Source organism: Gallus gallus, chromosome Z (genome assembly GCF_016699485.2).
Source record: "Gallus gallus isolate bGalGal1 chromosome Z, bGalGal1.mat.broiler.GRCg7b, whole genome shotgun sequence".
NCBI lineage: Eukaryota > Metazoa > Chordata > Aves > Galliformes > Phasianidae > Gallus > Gallus gallus.
The window spans coordinates 66,493,180-66,515,125 of NC_052572.1; the positions used below are offsets into that span (position 1 = coordinate 66,493,180).

The 21,946-nt window shown below is 44.8% G+C and overlaps 1 protein-coding gene across 18 annotated transcripts in view; it reads left to right on the forward strand.

Annotated features, from left to right (window-relative positions):
• PALM2AKAP2 (PALM2-AKAP2 fusion) overlaps positions 1-21,946 on the forward strand; it is a 248,857-nt gene that overhangs the window by 218,877 nt on the left and 8,034 nt on the right. For all 18 annotated transcript variants that reach the window (NM_001396576.1, NM_001396577.1, NM_001371548.2 and 15 more), the window contains 2 exons: positions 10,471-12,862; positions 20,480-20,658. In NM_001396576.1, the coding sequence (NP_001383505.1) occupies positions 10,471-12,862; positions 20,480-20,658 (2,571 nt within the window). The remainder of the gene's footprint in view (positions 1-10,470; positions 12,863-20,479; positions 20,659-21,946) is intronic.

Here is a 21,946-nt window from a genome sequence, read left to right on the forward strand (position 1 = left end):
AACACTGTGCCTTTTTCCCAGTCTCCCTCCCTTGTAATTGTTTTGTAGTGTTCCCTGTCTGCAGTTATTTCACATGTGGCAGGCGCATTTCCTGCAGGCACAAAGACCGCTCCCTGCTCTGGGTCTCCTGAAGCAGGAGGTTACCCAGGGTGCCCTGAGCATTTTGGTTCATGCTTGAGCTTCGGCTGTGGAAAGAGCAAAGTCAGTCCTTCCCTGTTTCCTAGCAGGTGAAAACTGCTGCTAATTACAGCACAGAGCTTGTGAAGTCTGCTCTTTCCCAGTTGCTGGAACGAGTGTTTGCCTCCTAAAACAGCCTCTTTGTGTGAATGGGCTGAGGGTGTGGGCTGCCTCATTTTCTGGAAGCAGCCCTCCCTCAGCCCCTCACGTCACGGCTGTGTAGCATGCAGGAGAAGGAATTTGACCATATGAGCCAAAAATAGTGAGCGCTCCTGTGGAAAACGGCATTTTTTGGTTTTGCTTCAGAGTCTGCAGGAACAGAAAGAGAGAGAGAGGAAGGGTAAGCTAAGCTTTCTGACCTGTGGCTTATGTCTTCATTGCACCATATCATTTCAGTGAGGGAGGAGCGCTTAAAATAATTAGTCACTTTTCCTGCGATGGCTGTGGATGGAATTCATCGCTCTGTGGCTGGTCTGCTCAGTGCCACACCAGGAGGAGCTTTCACAAGTCTGCAACTTTCTATTCATGCTTGATGCTGTAGAATATCGGTTCTGGAGGTGAAAAATACTGTAGTATACGTATCCACTGCATGTGGTAACCAGGGGTACCGTCCACACCCGCATGCTTCAGTCAATACCAGCAAAATGTTTTTGGGTGAATCCTTTGACTGGGTGAATCCTTTGATAGCTCACTAGTCAACTGTGTATATTCCTTGCCGTTGCAAAGTAAACTTCAGCTGATAGGGTTATATGTTCAGTCTCATCGTTCCATATGTCAGCACTCAAGGAATAAAGCCTGGTGCTGTGAGATGCCACATAAAGCAGCAGCAGCAGTCCTGGTTTCCATGGTATTTGGTGCACGCTATGACACTTAGCTGTGCCTGTGCCTGGAGAGCATGGTGTTTAGCTCCCAGAATGGGAGAGGGGTGCTTTTCCTGTCAGGCAGCAAGTTGTCTGAGAAGTACAGCGAAAGCAACCCTTTATATAACAGCTCCCCAGACTGCATGACCTTGCCAACATTAAATGAATTAAATAATATTTATTTATTTTTTCTGTGATAAAGGAAAAAGAAAACCCACACTGAGGGACTTGAGCCTTCTCAAGCAGCAGTTTGAGCTGGAGTGTTTGGTTCGTTTAGCACCACTTCTCTCCACCATTATCTTAATTCTCTAGCTGCTGAAAGAGCAAGTGATGAATGTCTTAATCAAATAATATCCTAATATCATCCAGACATGCAGTTGATCACTTAATCAGTGGGTTTTCGACAGGAGTAGAAGGAATAATGAGTCTTTGGTTGGAAGAGGAGAGGAGAGCAGGGGCAGAGAGATGGGACATGGTAGGTGCTGAAAGGGAATGTCTTATTCCCTAGGATTTGTCAACTGCCTTTTTCCCAGGTAAGGAATTTGAAAAAATGTCCAGTCCAAGTCTCACTTCAACTGAAATACTCTCCTGCAAGAGGCAGTGGGGTGACCACAGTGCTGTGCTTGTGTTGTGAATAAAGCTCAGATGAAGTTGCCAAATGCTCACAACGCTGGGCTCACACATGGGTCATATGTGTAGCCTGGGGACAGCAGGGGCATGTGGAGAAATTACTGACACCCTCCTCCTTAGAAACTGTAGACATTTGGCCTCTTAGTAGCAAAACTGTTCTCTACTATCTGTAGAGTCTGTCCTCTTTTGCTGTTCAATATTACTAGGTTGCAGGCGGAAATCCTGTGTTAAACTCCCCTGGTTGTCTTGGCTACCTTGAATCAATATTTACCAATAGCGATTTTGTTTTATGGCTGTTTGCTTTTGAGTAGGTATTTTTGTACATGTGTCATCCACAGAATTACATTATATGTGTGCCCATAAAGGAAGAGCCCTATGGATTGCACTCTACCAGTAAAAAGGTTTGGGCTCTTGTATAAAAGCTGTAGTATGTAGCCCACATACTGTTGTAGCCATGTAATGTTTCTGGTAAAAGGGACTGGAGCTGGAGCACTGGAACGGGCTGCCCAGAGAGGCTATGGAGTCTCCTTCTCTGGAGATATTCAAGGTCTACCTGGACACCTACCTGTATGACCTGCTGTAGGAAACATGCTTTGCAGGGAGGTTGGACTTCATGGACTCTAGAGGTCCCTTCCAGACCCCGTGATTCTGTGATTGTATGGAGTGAAAGCATGGTTGTGTGGTGGTTTCCTGGCATGCTACAGAGTGTGGTGGGACATTAGGGAGCGTGGCTGAGAACAGATGCTATGCCAGACTCTCCCTGAAAGTGGCTTCATTCCCACTCTGTGCACAGCACAGCTATTGACAGAGACTTTAGTTATATCCTTTGATCACCCTCATACTTTCTGTCTCTCCACTTACATAATCCAAATGATTTTTGAGCTAGAACTAGGTTAGTTTTCTTCTTTCTTAATGTCCTCTCAGTTTTCCTTTGGTAATGTGTCAGTGATCTGCTTTTGGCTGAGTCTGGAGGTAACAGCCTATCACAGATTTTAGATAGAGCTAAATACAAATTTGGACCATGCTAAGCCATTGTATGTACTGATAAATCTTTGTAGAGAGTTAAAGCAGTTTAAAGTATCCCCATTTCCTTGAGAAACTGAGGAGGAGACAATCCATGGGCCACACAAGCCTGTTGGCTGGTCCAGATCTGATCCCCTAACCCTTCAAATGCTTATAATTTGCAGTGAAATGAACACTGTCTGGATGTTTGTGCTCCAGGCACACGCTGTAAGTATGTGGAATTCACTGCACAATGCAGCTACATAGGCATTTCTTTACTTAAGCAGATTTTGCTGTGATGGGTCTTAACCTAATGGATGAGTACACTTGTAGCAAGTCCTACTGATAGAGCCAAAGCACCAGTAATAATTCTTAACCTTTTTCATCTCACAAAGAGAAACACTTGTTTAGCCTTCTTTGCCCACATTTCTGAGCATAATTTCTTCCCTGAACCCTCTCTGCATCAAGACCCAAAACTGTTAAGCTCCAATCTTGAGTAGACCTGCCCTTTAGAAGTGCAGCAAGTATTAATTGGGCTTTAGGAAACAGTTAAAGGAAGTATGAGCTTCCGCAGCCAGTGTTTGGGAAGCAAAGAAGTAGAAGAAAGTGCCAACCTCAGCTTTGTGTGTGACAGTGCATAGGTGCTTGTTTCAGTTGAGGCACTCCGTTCCTGCTCTGTTGCCCTTGAAAGCAAGGCAGTGAAAGCACTCCAGCATAGAGAGATCGTGTATCTTTGTTCAGAAAATGCAGTTTAGGCCACTTATGAAAGATTTGCAGAGCCATGTCAGACAGCGAAAGAATTTGTGTCATCAGAATTTAATCATTTAATTTAATACTAATACATCTCTGAAAGCCTCCTTGTGAGTGTGCAGCAGGTTTATCTCCGTTCTGCAGCATATTGAAACGGTTTTCCTGGCAGCATCAGATCTGCTTGGGGAGCGAGTGAACTGTGTGGCCTTTTGTCTCTGTTTGCTGCCTTCCTCCTGCCTCTGCCTAACCCAAATTCCTTCCTGAGGAGCTCTCTTTCTCATCTACCAGAATGATTAATATGCCACTATTTTCCTCTGGATTTCATTCTTACAGAGGATGGTGGTAGCTCCATTCTTGAGATGGAACAAGAACCTCCCACCCCCTGATGAAAAGACCGAGGAATTTGGGAAATCCCCTTGTCTCATTGTTCGTTGGTTCGAGTGACCGTAAAGGTCACCCTTTTCTAGCACTGACATTATCTGCATGGGCTGGAGAGTATTAAAAGCAAGGCTTAGTTTAGCGTCTTTTCCACTCCCCGCTGGGACTGGGTCACGCTTTACCGAAGCAGTTGTTCCCTTCTTGCTGTGTGTTAGAAAGATTTCGGCTGTGGAATTCTGTGAAACGATGGTTTTTCGTGCATGCATTCAGAGCGCTATTCTGCTTAGTTCAATATTTATACTTGGTGCTCTGTCAGACTGAAGACTTTCCTGTCCTTACTGAATGGAGCTTCTTCTTCTTTCCCTTGCCATATGCAGGGCTGGGCATTAAGGAGTCCTTCTGGCAGCAGAGCCCTGAGCTCCAGGCTCAGAGCCGCCTGCACTGGGTGCAAGTGTGACAGCTGTTAGTAAAAGCCCTCATCAGTGGGTCACCTTCAGCTGTGGAAAAGAAATTCTCATTCTGTTCTCCTTAGAGAACAGAAGCTGTAGTGGATGGTTAGTGGGTGATTTTTGGGCAGTGTAATGCCCCTCGTGTGCTGGTCGGATGCATTGCTCTGCATTTCAGCCTGCAAACTGAGGCACATCCCCACATGGCCATGGAGACTTCTCCCCATCCTCCCAGCGTGTGAAACACTCTCCTCCGTCTCATCAGGGCGTCCTGCTTTCTGGATGCTGCTAGAAAGCAGGGGTGGTGGAGCGCAGCAGCACCGTGATGCTGTTGTTTCTGAATGAAAGTTTAATCACAGCTTCCTGGAATTTCAGATTTGCGTTTTGGTTGCCTTACAGCTGAACAGAGCTGTCACAGCGAGGTGAACCAGTCCCGCACACTGTAGCAACTGAGGCTGTATAACCATCACACTTGAATGACTTCTCTGACATATATTTTTTATCAGAGGTGTATTTCTGCTAATTCAGCAGCTAACAGCCTTCTGTCCCTCAATATTAATTTCCATACAAATCACGCTGTCCTTGTTGGTGTTTCATGCAATTACAGTTTTTGCAGGAATGAAAATATTTAACCAAAAAAAAAAAAAAAAAAAAAAGATTTGCCTTTTGGGTTGTAAAGTTTGTGCGTGTGTGTGTATGTGGGTTTGTTGTTGTCTTTTTGCTTTTCTTATCAACAGCTGCACAAGCATTTAATTTCAAACGGGAGTGTATCTGTTTTTCTTGACCCAGTAGCAATAACTGAAACACAGTCAAAAGGACTGCAGGATCTTCACAGAGGAACCAGATCTGTATTTTTAGGGAATGACTGATAGAAAATAACCAGCTTAAAGGATCCTACCTAGAGAAAACTGCCTCTGGTTTACCTGCCTTGGAGTTAGGGAGAAGTAGTGTTACCCCAAAAACGGTTCACTTTAGCATTTTTTTCACAGATGACACAGAAGATACTGAAGTTCTAATGATGTGTTTGGGAAAGCACAGTGTCATTCATTATGTACTCGTCACTGAAATATCCTACCATGCCTCATATGCTCATCATTAAAGGATTCATATGTTTCTTCCTTTTCTGAGGCACTTTCTTCTCCCCTTATTTTATTACACCAGCAAAAGAAAATTGGACTTCAGTTTGATAAAAGAGCTCTATTGTGCATCACATGAGGAAGCTGCAGTCTGTGGCTCAGCTGGAATGAAAGAGAATACTGCAAAGACTTTCACGTGCTTTCTGAGCAAACGCAATCACAACTCCTCTAAAACAGTCAAGAAAAACAGCATATGGAAAAGCACTTACAAAATGTCACACAGCAAGCTCTCTGAGTAGCATCTTGTTTGGATGCTGCATCTTAACATCCCTTTTTGCTCTCTGTATTCCAAAAGAAACCCCCACTGCTTTTTAGGAGAAATTAGTGTGAAGTTGCATTGATTTTAGACTGTGCGCTGTGATTTCTGAAGTGCTTTGAGGGAGATGAACCAGCTTTTCATGAAGAAAATTTGCCCATTGTACTCTCTGGCTACCTCAGTCAAGTCGCCGAAGAGCAAAGCCAGCTGCTCACAAAGAACATCATTTTTGACACTCAACTCTAATGAATATTAGTCGTCGAGAATGGTTTGCGTCCATGTATTGAGGACACCATGTACTGCTCTGAGAGAGGAACAGGCCAGGTTTTGCTTTTGTGCGCAGGCAGAATTATGAATCAAACTATTCAAGGTACTGCCAGCATGTGTCTGACAAGTCCTGAATTCAGCAAAATTTGGCAACAGGATGTAAGATTTTTTTTTTTTTCTAAAATCTGAACTCTGCGCAACTTCATCGAGTGAAAAATGATAATTTACTTGGGACAACTTTTTCCGTGACGTTTTCAAAACTTTGAGGAGTAAGTGTAAAAGTATCGCTCAGAAGATGGGATATTTTCCTACAAGAGTGAGAAGACAACACTTCTTGTTTGTGTTTCTTTAATGAAAAGGCTCAATTCCTTTAAGGAGTGTGAGCGGTGATCCCATTCCAATCCTTGAGTCCCCATCATCAGCTTTATTTCCTAAGGGTTTGGCCTGTTTCTTCAGTGTGGTGCCTGCAAAGACTCCCACGGGGAGCAGGCCCATCCCAGCAGCAACAAGGGGGATCACCGTGTTTTGAGAGCTGGAGGTGGTCAGCACCTTGACACTACTGCTGGGGTAGAGCTAATATAATTTTGCTTTTCCTTTTTTTTCCCCATTGAGAATTTCAGCACTTGCACGTCATACCAGTCTTCCATTTCTTCAGCATAATACTTGCTGTTTCAAGGGCAAACAGAGAAATCCCTGTCAAGGCTGAGAGGTTTCTCAGTGGGTATGGTGGCTATCTAGAAGCCCTGAGCTGCATACATCATCTGCGTCTTTGCAATGCTTGGGACTGGGTCCGTCTTTGGTGCTGATAGCGTCCAGTTCTTCAAAACAGGGAGCTGAATGAAAACAGACTCTTGAAGTTTTGCCAGTCAGCCCCCTAGCAAATCCATCACTGGGCTCCTTCTGCTTTGCACAGAGACTTCAGAAAAGGAGGCCAAAACAGTAGAATACAATTCACATCAGCAGGGAGGTGTGGATTAACCAAGTCAGCCATACTCAAATGTGTTTCTAAGTTTTGTTTCTGTACTAAAACTCCTAGAGGTGTGGTAAACCCAAGGGTTAGATCCACAGACTGAGGACAGAGGGCAGAACAAAGCAGTGGCACAGTGATCTGGCAGTGGGAGGAGAAGCAGGGTCACTACAGGACTGCTGCAAAGTTGCAAAGTGCAAAAGGAAGATGAAGCCCAAAGAAATGGGAAGCCCACAATGCCAGTGATGCCTGGAGATGAGCAGTATGAAGCACTGTTGTGAAACTTGGATGGAGTGACCAGTAGGAGCCTGCAATGAGGAGACTGTATTTTAGATTTTTTTTTTCATCTCTTAGTTGTTTTAAATTTTAATGTTTAATCCTGCCTTGTTTTTTATTTTTTTTTTTTTTTTTTTTTTTTTTTTTTTTTGCCATGATGTTGCTTGGGAGGAATGTGGATGTGGCCACGAAGGACTGCCTCCCACTTGGTGTCACATGCATTTTCTGTTGGATCAAACAAAGGAAGGCACTGGCAGTACATTTGCTGGGTCTTGCTGCTAGAACACCCACCATTTTTTCCTCCTAAGAGATCTGAATGCTCAAACACTTAGACTTTTGTAGATAAAGAATTCACCCGAGAAGAAAGTATGCTAATAATTCTCCAGGCTACTAATAACTGCAGTTTGCTAAAGTGCAGCAGCATTGTACAAATGGCTATAGTTATACTTGCATCTTGACTTAAGCAGAGAGAATGAATGCATATTCAGAGAGGGTGCAAATGTAACAGTAATCTCTGGAAAATGCGGTATACAGGAGTTGCTGGTAAGGCAACGTTGCTGGTTGAAGGAAGGGTTGAATGCTGGCCCTCCCTCATTTACAGACTTTTATTAATAGTTTTGAGACAGCTGCTCTCAGTGGGCAGTGTGTACGAAGGTGCTGGTGTGTGCCACAGCAGCCCCTGGCAAGCTCTGCTCCTCCTGCCAAGCAGCCCAGATGGGGCTGTAGTTTCCCAGACTCTTCCCATCACTATGTCCTCATCCTCACGTGTGCCATTCTTCCAGCCCATTCCCAGCTGGTTCTCCGGACAATTTGATCTGTGTCCATCCATATGATCTTCCCAGCTTCTTCTTCATATGATTTGGCCGTGGGTTGACTTCTGCTTCTTACAGGAGTGTCTGGAGCATTCCCTCCTTGTCCTGGAAGTGTCCTGAGATTATATAAGAATGTGTTGAGGGGAAAACAAGGAATTGTTATAATTATTCTTCCTTCCTCCATTCCTTCGTTTACTCCTCTGCAGAGAGCCCTTCCCTACTCACAGTTATTAATCCTTGGCAAAGAAAGGCCTCTTCCCACAAGGAGCAATATTTCCTCATAGGTTTTACTGCACAATTGTCTTGCTTACTAGATAATTACATTATCTAGTAAGTGTGGCACACTAATTGCACAGACACATGCACTCTCAGAGTTACATGCTGCCATAAATGCGTGCCCTGATTAGGCAGTTGCGTGTATATGCCTTAATTGTGAACTGAAGATTGCAGCTATGATGAGGGGACTTGTTAAGAAATCGACTGATAAAGTACTTTACCTTGGGTTTGGTCCCCTAAAGGCAACTTGAATACCCAAACATGATCTGATCCTAAAGGATCTGTGTATATTAGCGCAGTGATGGCAGTAGGCATGTGTTAGCTATGAGGTCTTGGGAGCAACAGCACATGTATTGCTAGCTCCAGATGTTAGCAGGAGCTTGACAGCATGCTCATCTCAGCTGTGAAGGGCCAGCAGCCGTGCACAGAGGCTTAAGTCCCCTCGTCTCAGACTGCTTAAGGTAGCCATATCCTCTTTTTGGTGTCAGCAAGTCTGACAGGGGAGATTTGAACTCAAAACTCAGAAAGAAATTGCAGTTCTAGGCCTGTTTTATCTGTTTTATGTGATACTAGGAGCTCTGCAGACAGATCAGAGTAATTCTTGTATTTTCAGGTCTAAACAAAGTTCTGTTCTTACTGGTTATTCTGCACTTGTTTGCAGAATACCTGCTTGTTTGAATATATCTTTACTCAGGCTGAAGACAAAGCTGAGCACAGTTAGACATATAAATTGTGAAAAATGCAATAGGCTTAAAGAGGAGCACTGATAGAAACTAAAGCTTGAGAATATGTATGTTCAACAGAAGGTGCAATGAAGGTAGAACCAGCTAAATAAGTAGGATGTATAGACAAAAGAAAATTGTTTGTTTGCCTGTTCTTAAGGTGTTTTGTAGCATGTAAGTATGATTAAAAAGAAAATCTGTAATGGATGAAGGTAGCATTATCTTCAGCTCTGCACAATGGCATGATTAGACAGGACACTCTTTCAAAATGCTTTTAGAAGGAGAGCTCTTCTGCCCAGCTCACATTCTTCAAGGTGTGTCAAATGCATTTTACTGCCCATATAAACCCAGAGGCAGTGTGATTGTTCAGGTGGCTGGTAAGATCCTCGTGCTCCTGGCTGGTCATTTTCTGCTGCATTATGTACTAAAAGAGTGCATGATGAATGGTGGCAAGGACAGCTGCGGCCAGCGTTCAAGAGTGACCTTTCTGGGGAGCCTCTGTGTTTGGAGGATTTGATCAGTGCTGTTTGCTTCCCAAATCCGTGCTTCACCAGTAGTGCTGCATAAGAGTGTATGTGAAAAAGGAGCCAGAGACCTCAAGTGCAATTTTCTGTGTTAAAGCGTTTGGTGAAGTGAATAGGCATGCCATGTTTGGTTGTTTTGAGATCGTATTGTGTTCTGAGAAAATTACCAAGTTATCCTAGAAGAATGATGTTGGTAATGTCTTCGTCATGAGGAAATATGAGTCCAGAGCGTCTGTGTTGCACATGAAAGAGTGGGAGGGAGAAGACCATGATTCTGGTCCCTGTTGTGCCTCCTGTGGTGATTTCCATGCTGTGGGAGTCATGAATGCTTCCTGTCTCCCTGGTCCAGTTGCATGTGGGTTTCTGTGTGGGCCGGAGAAAGACCCCATGTTTTTTCCAGCACCTTGTAATTCTACCTTGTGTTTGGTGGCTGAGATTGATCCGCTGAGAAATGAACATCTCCTAGTGTTGTCTCTTCCTAATGTGGGATGAGTTGCCTGCTCTTTCTGCATGTTAGCATCTGTTTCTGCAAGACGGAGGCAGTAATGCTTATCAGCTGTGGAAGGATTCTGAGGTTTTCTTTGGGTGTGGAAGACATTTGTAAAATGCCATGTTGATAGGTGCTGTGTGCTGCACGTGCAAGCCTTTCAAGAACCTGAACTGTTAGGTCATTAGTAACTTGAAAATCCAAACCTCGTTTTTAGTGGCAGACCAGGACACAGGCCTGGAATAAAGACAAAGTGATAACCAGTTGGGAGATATTCAAATGAAAGTTTGTTGTTGTTTTAGTGTCCTGTCCACTTTATAGTGAGTTAACTTTCTATTTTTTGTATGTACTAATTATTTGCCTTGCCTTCCAGTTTTGTGCAGAACTCCTTTAATCTTGAGTTTAGAAAGTGCTACTATTTGTTTTCCAGATGGTGTTTAGTCTGCAGAAAATATAATGCTTCTCTTCAGGACTTCATCAAAGTTTTGTTCTGTTTTATTTTAGAAATCTTCCAGAATCCCTGAGGATGACATCAGGTTAAAAAAAAATAGAGACCAAAACTGTGCCAATTTCTTGGAGCCAGCTACTGCGCTTTCTACAAAGGAAGAAAAAATGGAAATTGAAGTTCCAGTTTCTGAACATAAAAGCATCACCACAGTGGCTTCACCGCATCCCATAGACAATCCAACCCACTTCTTTTCTTCTGCTGCCAGCCACAATGGACTTAAGGACCGGCACGAATCTCTGGAAAGTGAAGTTGCTAAAGAGATCAGGTATTTAGATGAAGTGCTGGAGGCAAACTGCTGTGATTCTTCTGCTGATAATACCTTTAATGGGACATCCTCTCCTCAACTAAGTGCAGTCACCATCATGGATGGCTCAGGAGCGTCAGTTAACGTCTCTAATGATTCAGTACCCAATGCAAGGGAAGAAAATGCAGCTGACAAGCAGGTGCCCTTGGTTGTTAAACCACATGACGTTAGTACAACAGGTGAAAGCCTGAATTCTAATGGCCATTCCTTGGGTGGACTGAAGGAAGACATTGGGGAAAGTCTGAAGATACCAGGAAGTCCCACTTCTTCAAACAGTTCTAGAAGATCTTCTAAGGATGGAGAAACAACTCTTACAACCCTTAAGAAAGAGGCTAAGTTTGAACTACGAGCTTTCCACGAGGACAAAAAACCCTCTAAGCTCTTTGAAGATGAAGATGAGAAAGAAAAGTATAGGGTCCGGAAAGTGAGACCATCAGAGGAAATGATAGAACTTGAAAAGGAAAGAAGGGAACTCATTAAAAGCCAGGCTGTCAAGAAAAACCCTAACATTGCCGCCAAATGGTGGAACCCTCCCCAGGAGAAGACCCTGGAGGAACAACTGGATGAAGAGCATCTGGAATCCCACAAGAAGTACAAGGAGCGCAAGGAGAGACTGCAGCAGCAAAGTACAACACCAACATCTCCCAAACAGGTCAGCTGCTCCTTTGTACCACCAGAGCCAGTGAATATCAAGAAAGAAGATATTGTCACAGAGCAAATTGATTTCTCAGCTGCCAGGAAGCAGTTCCAACTGATGGAGCATTCAGGTCCATCTCAGGGTCAGGTCCCACCAAGGCGGTCAGGAACACCCAAAATGTTCTCCGTCAAACCATTCTATAAAAGCCTCAATCCTTCAAATGCAGACAGGCCTCTCTCCACCATTACAAGACCTGTTTCAATGTATGGACAAACAGGTCAACACGAGGGTAATGACATTACTGTTGTCAAAGCACAGAAAGTCTCCTGTTCTTCAGAGGATGATGCAAATGCTCAGAACAACAGTGCTGACCCAATAAGAGAGTTACCATGTAGTGATAGCTCCAGAGCTGGACAGGCCTCAAAACTGTGGTCAGAGGATGGAGAATTCATGAGTGCAAGAGCTGTCTTCACGGTGGTGAAGGATGATGTACAGGGTGTGCTAGACCAGCTCCCAAAGTCAGCCAGCGCCTCCTCCCCTCCTGAGGAGCTTGACTCCGGTTTGGATGACTTGTCTGTAAGATCTCAGGATACCACTGTCTTGGAGACCCTTTCCAATGACTTCAGCATGGATAACATCAGTGACAGTGGTGCCTCTAATGAAACCATGAGTGCCCTGCAAGAAAGCTCACTGGCAGATTTCTCCCTGCCACAGACCCCACAGACCGATACTCCAGCAGAGTGCAGGGGCGAAGGCATGTCCAAATCATTCAGCGACCCAGGCTGTGACTCACTGTCCTCTGCCTTGGCAGAGTCTATGATAATCGACAACCAGCTGGAGTACCACGCTGGTCTGCTTGTTCAGAATGCCATTCAACAAGCCATAGCCGAACAGGCAGATAAAACAAATGGCAAGGAAGAGAAAATCCCAGCAGAGCAGGATACCTCTGCCAAAGAGCAGCCAGCCACCACCAGGCTATCTCCAACCTCCAAGAAGCAGCAGAACCCAGTGTTTAAGCCACCCCAGGTGTCTTCACCTGTTCAAGAAAAAAGGGACACCATACCAAAGACTTCAAAAGAAGACAACTCAGGACTCAGGGAAGGGAAGAGTTTGCAGCAGTCGCCCGTGTACTCTGCCAGCCAGCCATTCCTTGTGGAGGAGAACAAGCCCGAAGTCAGTTACTTCAGCAAGTATTCAGAGGCAGCTGAGCTGAGGAGCACTGCCTCCATCCTTGCCACACAGGAACCTGAAGTGACCGTGGGCCCTTTCAAGTTACGATCAAGGAAGCAGCGGACTTTATCAATGATAGAAGAAGAGATCAGAGCTGCCCAGGAGCGAGAAGAGGAGCTGAAGAGGCAGCGGCAAGGTCTGCAGATGGCACCAAGCCCTGTTACCAAGAGTGCACCACCCCTGCCCACCAGAACAGTGTCTTACAAAACTGCACCAGGTAAGAACCGGGAAAATTGGAGAGGAAATGAAATGCCACAAAAAGATCAGATCAGATTGGCTTTTTTTTTGCCATTTTTGAGTGAATGCAGCATGTTTGTTTTACAGAGGGTGGGAGAGTTGCCATGATTTTATCTTCTTGGAAACTGCAGTATTCGAGCAGGAGGAGGGCGTGCAACAGCCCGGATTTCCTTCTATGAGGAAATGTCCAACTGGGGACACTTTCTGTTTTTCCCAAGCATAGCACAGAAGTAATGAGCATATCCTACTGATCATTATTAGAAAATGATGCGCTGCATTCATCTTATGCCACACTGTAGCACAATGTGTTTATCACTGTTCTCCTCCAATCACCCAAAATTGAATTTAGCATCACCATGAGAAATGATCGGCAGCATTTTTTGCAGCTGTGTGGCTATTTGAAAAACGAGCATACAAAGCTCTTGCAAGTCATCAAGGAATTGCAAAGATGGCTGGAATTTACAGGTTTTAGATCAGATTTTGTTTGTTTTGCTTTCCCTTATCAGATGTTACTTGGCTTTCTTGATAACCTTGGTTACCCAAAGACATCCAGAGCTGAGCAGTACCATGTATTTCAGTTGATGTCATGCATTACTGCATTGCACAGGTATTAGAAACAAAGCGTTCAGTAGGTTTAATAGAAGTCCTCTTCTGGCTGATGAGCTTCTGGTTCTTTGTGGTGGCTGGCATGCACAGTGGTTACAGTGTAAAAGTTTTTCTCTTCCCTCTTTCAAAAAAGCTAAAATAGCACTCCTCCCTTCCCGATACGTCATGAAAACAGCAAACGAAACAAAAAAACAGGAGCACTTGTCAGGCTTATTTCTACTGTAGTGATTTTCATGAGTATAGACCCGAGTGTGCGTTGCAAGCACTTGGAAGCTTTTATTGAGCGTGATCATTGTGAAGAAGTATTAATTTTACCCAGTGTATTTATAGTGCCCCCTTTTTTCAATTGATGTAGGCATGATTGAGTCTGTCAGTGGTGCTTCCAGAGCTTGTGCAGTCAGCCATGCTTCCAAAACTTGTGCAGGATGTTCGTTTTCTTTTGAAGTCCATTGAAGACTTCAAACAAGGCTGGACTGAGTCCCTTAATGCAACGTGAGCTTAAGTGTCACACAGCATATAAATAGCTAACACTTGGTTTTTGCTTCTTCTGTAGAGAGAATGATTCTAACCTGTGTTTCTTGCCAGAAAATGTAGCAGATGTTGATAATTTCTTTGGAGTGCTGTTACTGCTGCTCTTATTTTTTGATAGAGAGTCTCCGGAAATTGGTGTGCATTGTGCAGTGTCTGGCAAGATAACACATGTGGCACCATGGCCCTCTGCTATAAGTCCTCACTGTGTAAAGGTGTACTCATGACCACTTCAAAAAACAGCATCATCTGTAGCTCCGTGTGCTTGAAATGAGGCTGATAATGTTTGCCTTTTACTCACAAGTGGTTCTGGAATAGCTGCTGACACTAATGCTTGTTTTAACAGAGCATCTGGGAAAACAGTACATTTCTGCTAGTTCTCGTTCCTCTATACAACAGGACATTTACTTTGTGTCTGATGTTAAAATGCTGATTGTAATTTACAGTTTAATGCGAATGATGAACTTATATTTGTAATGAATCATTACAGTTTCCTGTAGAAGTCCAACTGCCATATGTTCGGGAAAGAAAATTGGGATGTATTTGCCAGTGACTCAAACGACTGCAGTCTGCAGCTGGTGACAAGGCAAAGAATTAATTTCTAGGAAAAGATGAATATGTGTAATGATGTAATGGATCAAAAGAACCAAAAAGACCATTGTCTGTTTTTTTCCTATATCTTCTACTTTCACTGCTTTCCAAGCAGTGGATGTGTTCAGCAGAGCTCTTTGCTGGTGTAAGGTGGCTCAGTGCCCTTGGCATTCCAGGGTGAGTACCATCAATGTACCTAATCTGTGCTATCCCTTCATAAAGCTGTATTGCAAGTAAACCTTGCAGGCATCCTCACAAATAGGGAGAGGGAATACCTCACATAGCTGTGGAAGGCCTTACTTTTATTTCAGTATTTACAGCATCTTTTCAAAACAAAAATAGCAAAAGTGATTCAGTAGAGTCAACAAAATCTGTTTGTAAAACTTAACTGCAGCCAGCTACAGAGGTGATTTACAGAGCAGAAAATTGTGGTAATGGTGGGCATAGTGAGGAATAGCCGTGAAACATCTGATCCTGTAATCCAAGTATCTAGTTTCACACAGAAAAAAAATAATAATATTTGGAGAAACAGAGGCATTTCTGTTCCCAGATTGTCTCTGCCAAAGAATTAGCATCTTCAGCGTGCTGAAAAGTGACTGAAAGTGGCTAGGGGTCAAATCTTAATTTGTCAAATCTGTTGTTACTCCTTAAGTAGGGAGCTGTAAACTCACCAGAGCACCTTTGAGGGGGTGCAGTAAGTAATCAGATTGCAAATTACCTGCCTCCCAGGTTGCTTTTTGGTGATGAACTGGGCAGGTCTGCTTTGCTAGGACTCCTCGTGGTCCTTCACTTAATGCTTTGAGCTGTCACTATACTATCAGAGAAAGGCAAACCACAAACAAAGGAGTTCAGTGAACTGAACTGCTATTTTGACTAAATGTGAAAGGCTAGCACAGTTTGTGTGGCTATATGTGTGAGATAACTGCTAATTGCTTCAGATAGCAAACAGGCTGTTTTGCTACCTTGGCATACACTTTGTAGAACTGAGGGTAATGCCACACTTGGCATCTGCCGGCTGCCCAGTGCGAGCTGCAAGGTTCCTAATGACCAAGCTTGGTAACAAGTACCCTTTAAAGCTGTTTGGGTATTAAAATCTGCCTTTTAACCCATCTCAAACCACCGGAGCAAGACTCAGCACTATTTCATCTATGTGTTGTGCATACACAGAACAAGACCTCATCTGGGGTAATAATGTTCAAGAATTACAGAATAGCCTGGCTTGGAAGGGACCCCCAAGGACCGTGGAGTCCAACCGCAGCTCCACACAGCACCACACAAACCCAAACCCTGAGCTCCGGCTGCTTGGGGCCGTGCTCACTGCCCTGGGGAGAAAAATACTTGTGAGATTGTACTTTAGTCTGTGCAGTTCCCACACTGCTTTGGTGCAGCCCTTTCTGCACGTGGCAGGGTGTTGAGCAGCTGCATAGCAATCCAGGGCTTTGCTCCTGCAGCATGCAGGTGGCTCACCATCCCTCGTGGGCAGAAAAGCTGGGCTGTTTAATAGTTCCTCTGAACAGGAGAACAAGTGTGTGACACAGTGGGGTCCAGCCTGTGTTCTATGATGATCGTGTACGTCCCTTTTATTATGAGTACTTAGAGCATGAAGAATTAGTATCTTAACTGTACGTAGGGCCTGGCTGTAATAATCCCATTCAAAATAAGTCTGTTTTTAAGGTGTGAAAATCATGATGTGAGTGGGCTGCACTCGGTGGAGACTTTTCAGTTAGAGAGAAACCTGTCATGAATATTTGCTGTCTCATAACAGCTTGGGGAAATCCCCAGCATGAGATACCATGCCCAGAAAAAGCTTTCCTGAGGCTGCCACGTTTGCCTTTCTGATGTTTGTGACCAAAGCACTGCCACTTGAGGCAGAAGGCAGTGTTGCACACGCTGCTCAACCATACTGGAGCTCAGCCCCATCCATCTAAGCATGCATCTGGGAGAGCTCCCCACCAATCATTCATCCTCATTTTCAGTTAGTAAGCTGGATGGGAGACTTTCGGTAGAAAGCAAAAGCCCAGGGGGACACTGCAGTTTATGATAGCAAGTGATCATGTATCTTTTGATGTCAGGTAACTGTGTGGTGTCTGGCTATGGAGCATAAGCCTCTGTCAGAGGGGTTGCTTCAGCCTGCAGACAATTTCCCCCTCTTGTTTTTCACCAAAAAACACTGACACTAAAGGAAACATCTCACGTTAAGCCTCATCCCAAAGAGACATTTTGTAGAGTGGAATGAGAAGCAAAAATTCTGAGGCAAAGTATTTGCAACATCTGTGGCCGTTGCAAAATTTTTAATGCCCAATATAGGTGTAAAGAGTAAGATTAGGTGTAATACATATGTACTAACCCCTTTTTGAAATAATGTTGAGAAGGGCCAGAGCAGAAGTGCAGCCTGTGAGCTCATGAAAGATACTGTCTGCTTACAATTTCATAAGCACCAGTAAAGGAAAAGCAAAGTTCATCATTCTCTTCTACAAGGATTCTCTGGAGCGCTCATCACTCATCCTCCAGACACCTCCAGGAGAGCCTTAGCAGCCTACCAGCCCAGCTCATTTGTCATTTACTGTCTTATTCAATCCTTAGAGGAGGACACATGAAGTGAAAGGATCTTAAAGAGGTTTGGGTTTTTTTTCTTTGCTATTTGCTTGTTTGTGTGTTTGCATATTCAGGTTGTGCGCTCCGCGATCAAAGGAGCCCACCTTTCACCTGCAGTGGTAATGAGGCTCCCCATTTCCAACATGGTAGTTTTGTACATACTTGGGCCACCCCTGACTTCATACCAGGTTAGTTTTCTAAAATGATCGGTCTTGATGAATTACTTCATTTTGAAAAGCTTTCTCCTCTGTGCAGGGGTCTTAAAGATGCCAACAGCATCTGTAAAGTAGTTGCTCTGTGCAAAGCTCCATTTCCTGTGTAACATGGCTAACATGTTTGCTGGTCATGGTTCGGGTTCTTGTTCCAGGGCATCTCCTTTGTTGCTCTTTCCTTCCTTTGCAGCAGACCAGCTGAGCACGCACAGCCCATTCTTCTTCTTGCACCAGGTGTTTGGACACCCGTCAGGCTGCTAGGCATGGATGTCACCTTCCTCAAAAACAGCTCTTGCCCCCCCTAGGCACTCTACAGAGGTTTTGGGTGGAATGGAGCTCATCCATTCCCAGCTCTTCCAGGTCTTTAGTTTTATACAGAGCTGCTAGGCAGTGCCTTGCAGGCAGCTCTGAGTTCCCCTTTTCTGAGCTTCCTCTTCCTCTGAGGACTGAGTGGAGCATTTCTCAAAGCAGCTCTGGCCTGCTGTGAGCGTAGGGGAAGGAATAAAGAGAAACAGAAATTCTTACTAAGTTGCTGAATCCGGAGAGTGGGGAGCTGTCGCCAGGACTGAGGCCACAGAACATTTTTCAGGATTTGTCTAAAAGAGGGAAAAACTGTTAACTTCACAGGTGAAGCTGTAGGGTGTTTATCCTGTACTCAGTGTCTTGCAACAGGGACCTCAAGAGACTTGACTTCCTCCAGAGGACAGTGCTGATACCTGCTGTTAGCACGTGTGACTCAGGGCTGCGGTTTTTGCTGGTACCCCACTGTTTGGCTGAGAGCGTGGGTGTCATCATTGCTGAGCACAGATTTGAGAAAGGACCACCTGCAGAGCCTGAGTGAGTTGGGTGGCAGGCACAGGGCTGCAGAAGTGGAAAGCACCTGTGCTCACTGCATCCTGTGATGCTGAGTGTACCTACTGCCCGAGGGCAGTACTTATCCAGACGGAAATCTGCCAGAAGAAAATTAACCCATCAACATGTCTACCTCAGCCTGAACTGGCAGAGTGGGTCTGCACCAGAGCCAGGAGGTTCCGAGAGCCCTAAAGCCTCAGACATCCCGTCATCTCACCACAACCTCCCTGCTGGCTCTGCCAGACACTGCTGTTAGCATGGGAAGGATTTCCACCTGCTTACCCATTCTCACCACATTTGTAGGAAGAGACCTGCTCATCTGTGTAAAGTAGTCAAAATGAGGCTGTGAATTCCAGTGTTTTTAGTGGAATTCACCCACATAACGAGGGGAAAACAATTGCATAAAGGGTGATCTCATGTGGTTGGAGACCGACAAACCACTGTTTTGCTGTGGGGAAGGCACATTTCTACCTTGGCTTCTGTATTTGTGAAAATGAAACCGCAGTACCATTCCTGTCAGCACTGTGCAGTGTACACAGCACAGCCACGTGCTGCTGCTGGATTGCTGCCCCTGCATGGAAGTGGAAGGGTCTTCCACTGGGTGGGATAGATCATCTGCTTGTAGCAATCTTCTAAAACGCACATCCCCAGAGCCCACCCTTTGTGTCACTTTCCAGGGTGGAAGGGCTCATCTGTATGTAGGGCTGATCAGTGTGTGCTGGGTCTGTGTGTCCAGGGACCTCACAGAAGCTGAGTGGGATCGCTAAGAAGTCACTTATTACTACAAGAACGAAGTAATACAACAGCATACCTGACTCTTAACAAGGCCTTTCATTTCCAGCTCGCTCTTTTACCTACTGGACCTAATGAGCACAATTATGGTTGCTCATAGAAATACTCCCTCTGCATCCTACTGGGGTGCTTCAGGGGGGTTGAATTTCCAGCCTCATCTCTGCAGCAGCCAGCTTAAACTGAACCTTTAACAAGAAACAAGCAATGCTGGGTTTTTCCGTGCTGGTTAGAAATGAAATAAGCCCGGTGAGGGTATTTCTTGTAATTCTGACTCTGGTTTCACTTCTTTCATTAAGCTTCTGACGACTCTTTCAGGAGGTTCCACGGCTGCTCCCTTGTGGTTACCACTGTTAATGACACTTTTTGGAAGAAGAGCTGGATTTTTGTGTCAGCAACAGGAAGTTTCATAAAAATCTGCATGCTCCTTCTGTTTACTTCCCTTATTTGTATGGTTTGGGGTTGGTTTGTTGGTTGGTTTGTTTTTCCTTCCTCATCCACTGAACAGTCTTATTTCTAAGAGATGCCATGCCATGGAGAAGGGAACGTGACTTTCCTCAGCGATAGCTTTTTCCGTCGTAGCCAAGTATTTTTCTGATGTGAGCAGACAGGAGCCCTTCTCACTTCATTCATTTCTGCCATCAGCCAGGACAGAACCCTCACACCTTATTCCCACACCCACAGCCAGCCCTCACTCTTCCCACTGGGTCAAGCCAGGTGCTCATCCCCAGAACCACTGACATGTGCTGCACTGTTAGCTGGATCAGTGCACAGCTGTCCTCACGGAGGGTGCTGATGTCTCCCCAGTACCCTCCTAGCTCATTGCACTTGTCTCTCCACCCTGGCCTGCTGCAGGTTGTGGGAAGTAGTCCAGGAGAGAGTAACACCAGAGAGCTGCGCAAAGCCCTCAGCAATTATAAGTCGGGTGGAAAGCATGGGAAGACGAAAAAGACCCATCACCGTTTAACCAGACTGCCTTCTCTGGATATCTAATGCATGGTGGTATCCTGTGCATTGCATTGTCTGAGCCAGAAAAAAATCCACGTTGTATTTTTGCAGCACCTTGTGTATGTTTTCAGACCACTGCTATGAGTCTTACAGGAGGGGGGTAATCCAGCTGGATGCTCCTGCAGACAGTGATGGTGGGTTAAATGTGCCTTATGTTGTTTGATAATTTTGCTAGATTTTGTAGACAGGTTTTGCAATATTTTGATATAGTGGGATGCAGGAAGAGGGAGGCAGAGGAGGGGACTGTTTTAAAAACCCACCAACCATTCCAGTTTATTGGGTTGTTTCACAAGTTTCATTCCAATCTGTTTCTTCATTCAAACACCACTGAAAATGCTTATCCTGCTCTCTTCTTTTGGAAACAACTTGCGAGTCCTTGAGCTCAGAAGGGATTATTCTTCTTCTTGCCATTGCAGGAAAGATAGAGAAAATCAAGCCTCCTCCATCCCCCACCACAGAGGGCCCCGCCTCACACTCTGACCTGCAGGCCGAGGAGCCTGCAGGAGCCCAGCGACCCAAGAACCTGATGGAGACCCTCATGGAGGATTACGAAACACACAAAACCAAGAGACGAGAGAGGATGGATGACAGCAGTGTAAGTGCACTCTTCCTTTTCACTTTCTGCTGATCACAGTGAATAAGAGACGGACAACAAAAATGTATTTCCCTAGAATCTGTTCAAGTCACCTTGCACGTGTTGGAGGGCTGTAACTCATTGCAAGGGTCAGCACGTCCGAAATGCAAGGATGACGGCTGGTGGGATGGAAGACAGTGTCTGAGAAAATATCAAAAACAACTCAGGTTAATTTCCACTTTGACTAATTATTAAATTAATAGTAAGGACAGTAGGCAGTTGCCCTGAAATTCGCCTGCCATCAAGACTTACTAGTGGGTTATTTTAACAGCTGCTTCAACTTTGTGGATCAAGCATATATTCATGCCTTTGTTTGTTGACTCACAAAGTCCAGTCCCAGAATGCTTGCAGTTGGGAGTAAGTGGTAGCTCTCCTACAAGCAGTCCCCTGGAGTACTGGATGGGGAATGTCTCAAAAAAAAACACCCTGCATCCCTTGGTGTTCTGTCTCCCTTTGATTTATTGTCTTTTTTTTTTTCCACACAAACAGAAAATTGGCCAGAATTTCAGTCTCTGAAAGGGTTGCCTGGGTTTCAGCCATTCCTGTAGCAGTTTAACCTACCGTTCTCTTTACTGAAGGCAATAGTAAGAGGAGCTATGAATTTCATGCTGCACGTCCCAAAATCCAGGTGCATACACTGCACAGCCTGTTTCCCAACAAAGCATGAGATGTTTCTTCTTCACACTGTGAATTTCTGTGTGGAGTCATTGCAGAGCAGTGAGTGAGATACAAAACTTCTTAACTGTGTTTTGCTGAAGCAGCCAGAGCCCTCCAGGCACTTCCCAGAGATGTCAGAACAGTGATCCCAGCTGCAGGGAGCTCATGCTCCAAGCAAACCACTTTCTAGTAAGTCTCATTGATAGCGGAGTCTCATGAGGTACATAGAAGTGATAGAAGTTATAATGTATGTGGATACCAGACAGTGCTGTTCCGGTAGCTTCTAATTGTTGTGAACATTGCACAGTAGCATAAGCGGTCAGAAGGGATGAAATGCAGAGGTATCCTGTTGCACTTCTGCTAGTTAACCAAGCCACAGTAGAAGGGATGACTCAGAATGCAAGCAGATGAATTTCTGGAGCACACCAGAAGCTTTCTGGTCCCTTCTCCTACTGAAGGCCTTGAAAAACCTCCATCAGCTTCACAAAGCAAATCTGGTGGCTCGAAACCTCACCACGGTGAAGAAGCTGCATACTCACCATGTGCTTATCCCCTGCATACTAACCTCCATCAAGAGTGAGCGGGGCTTGCC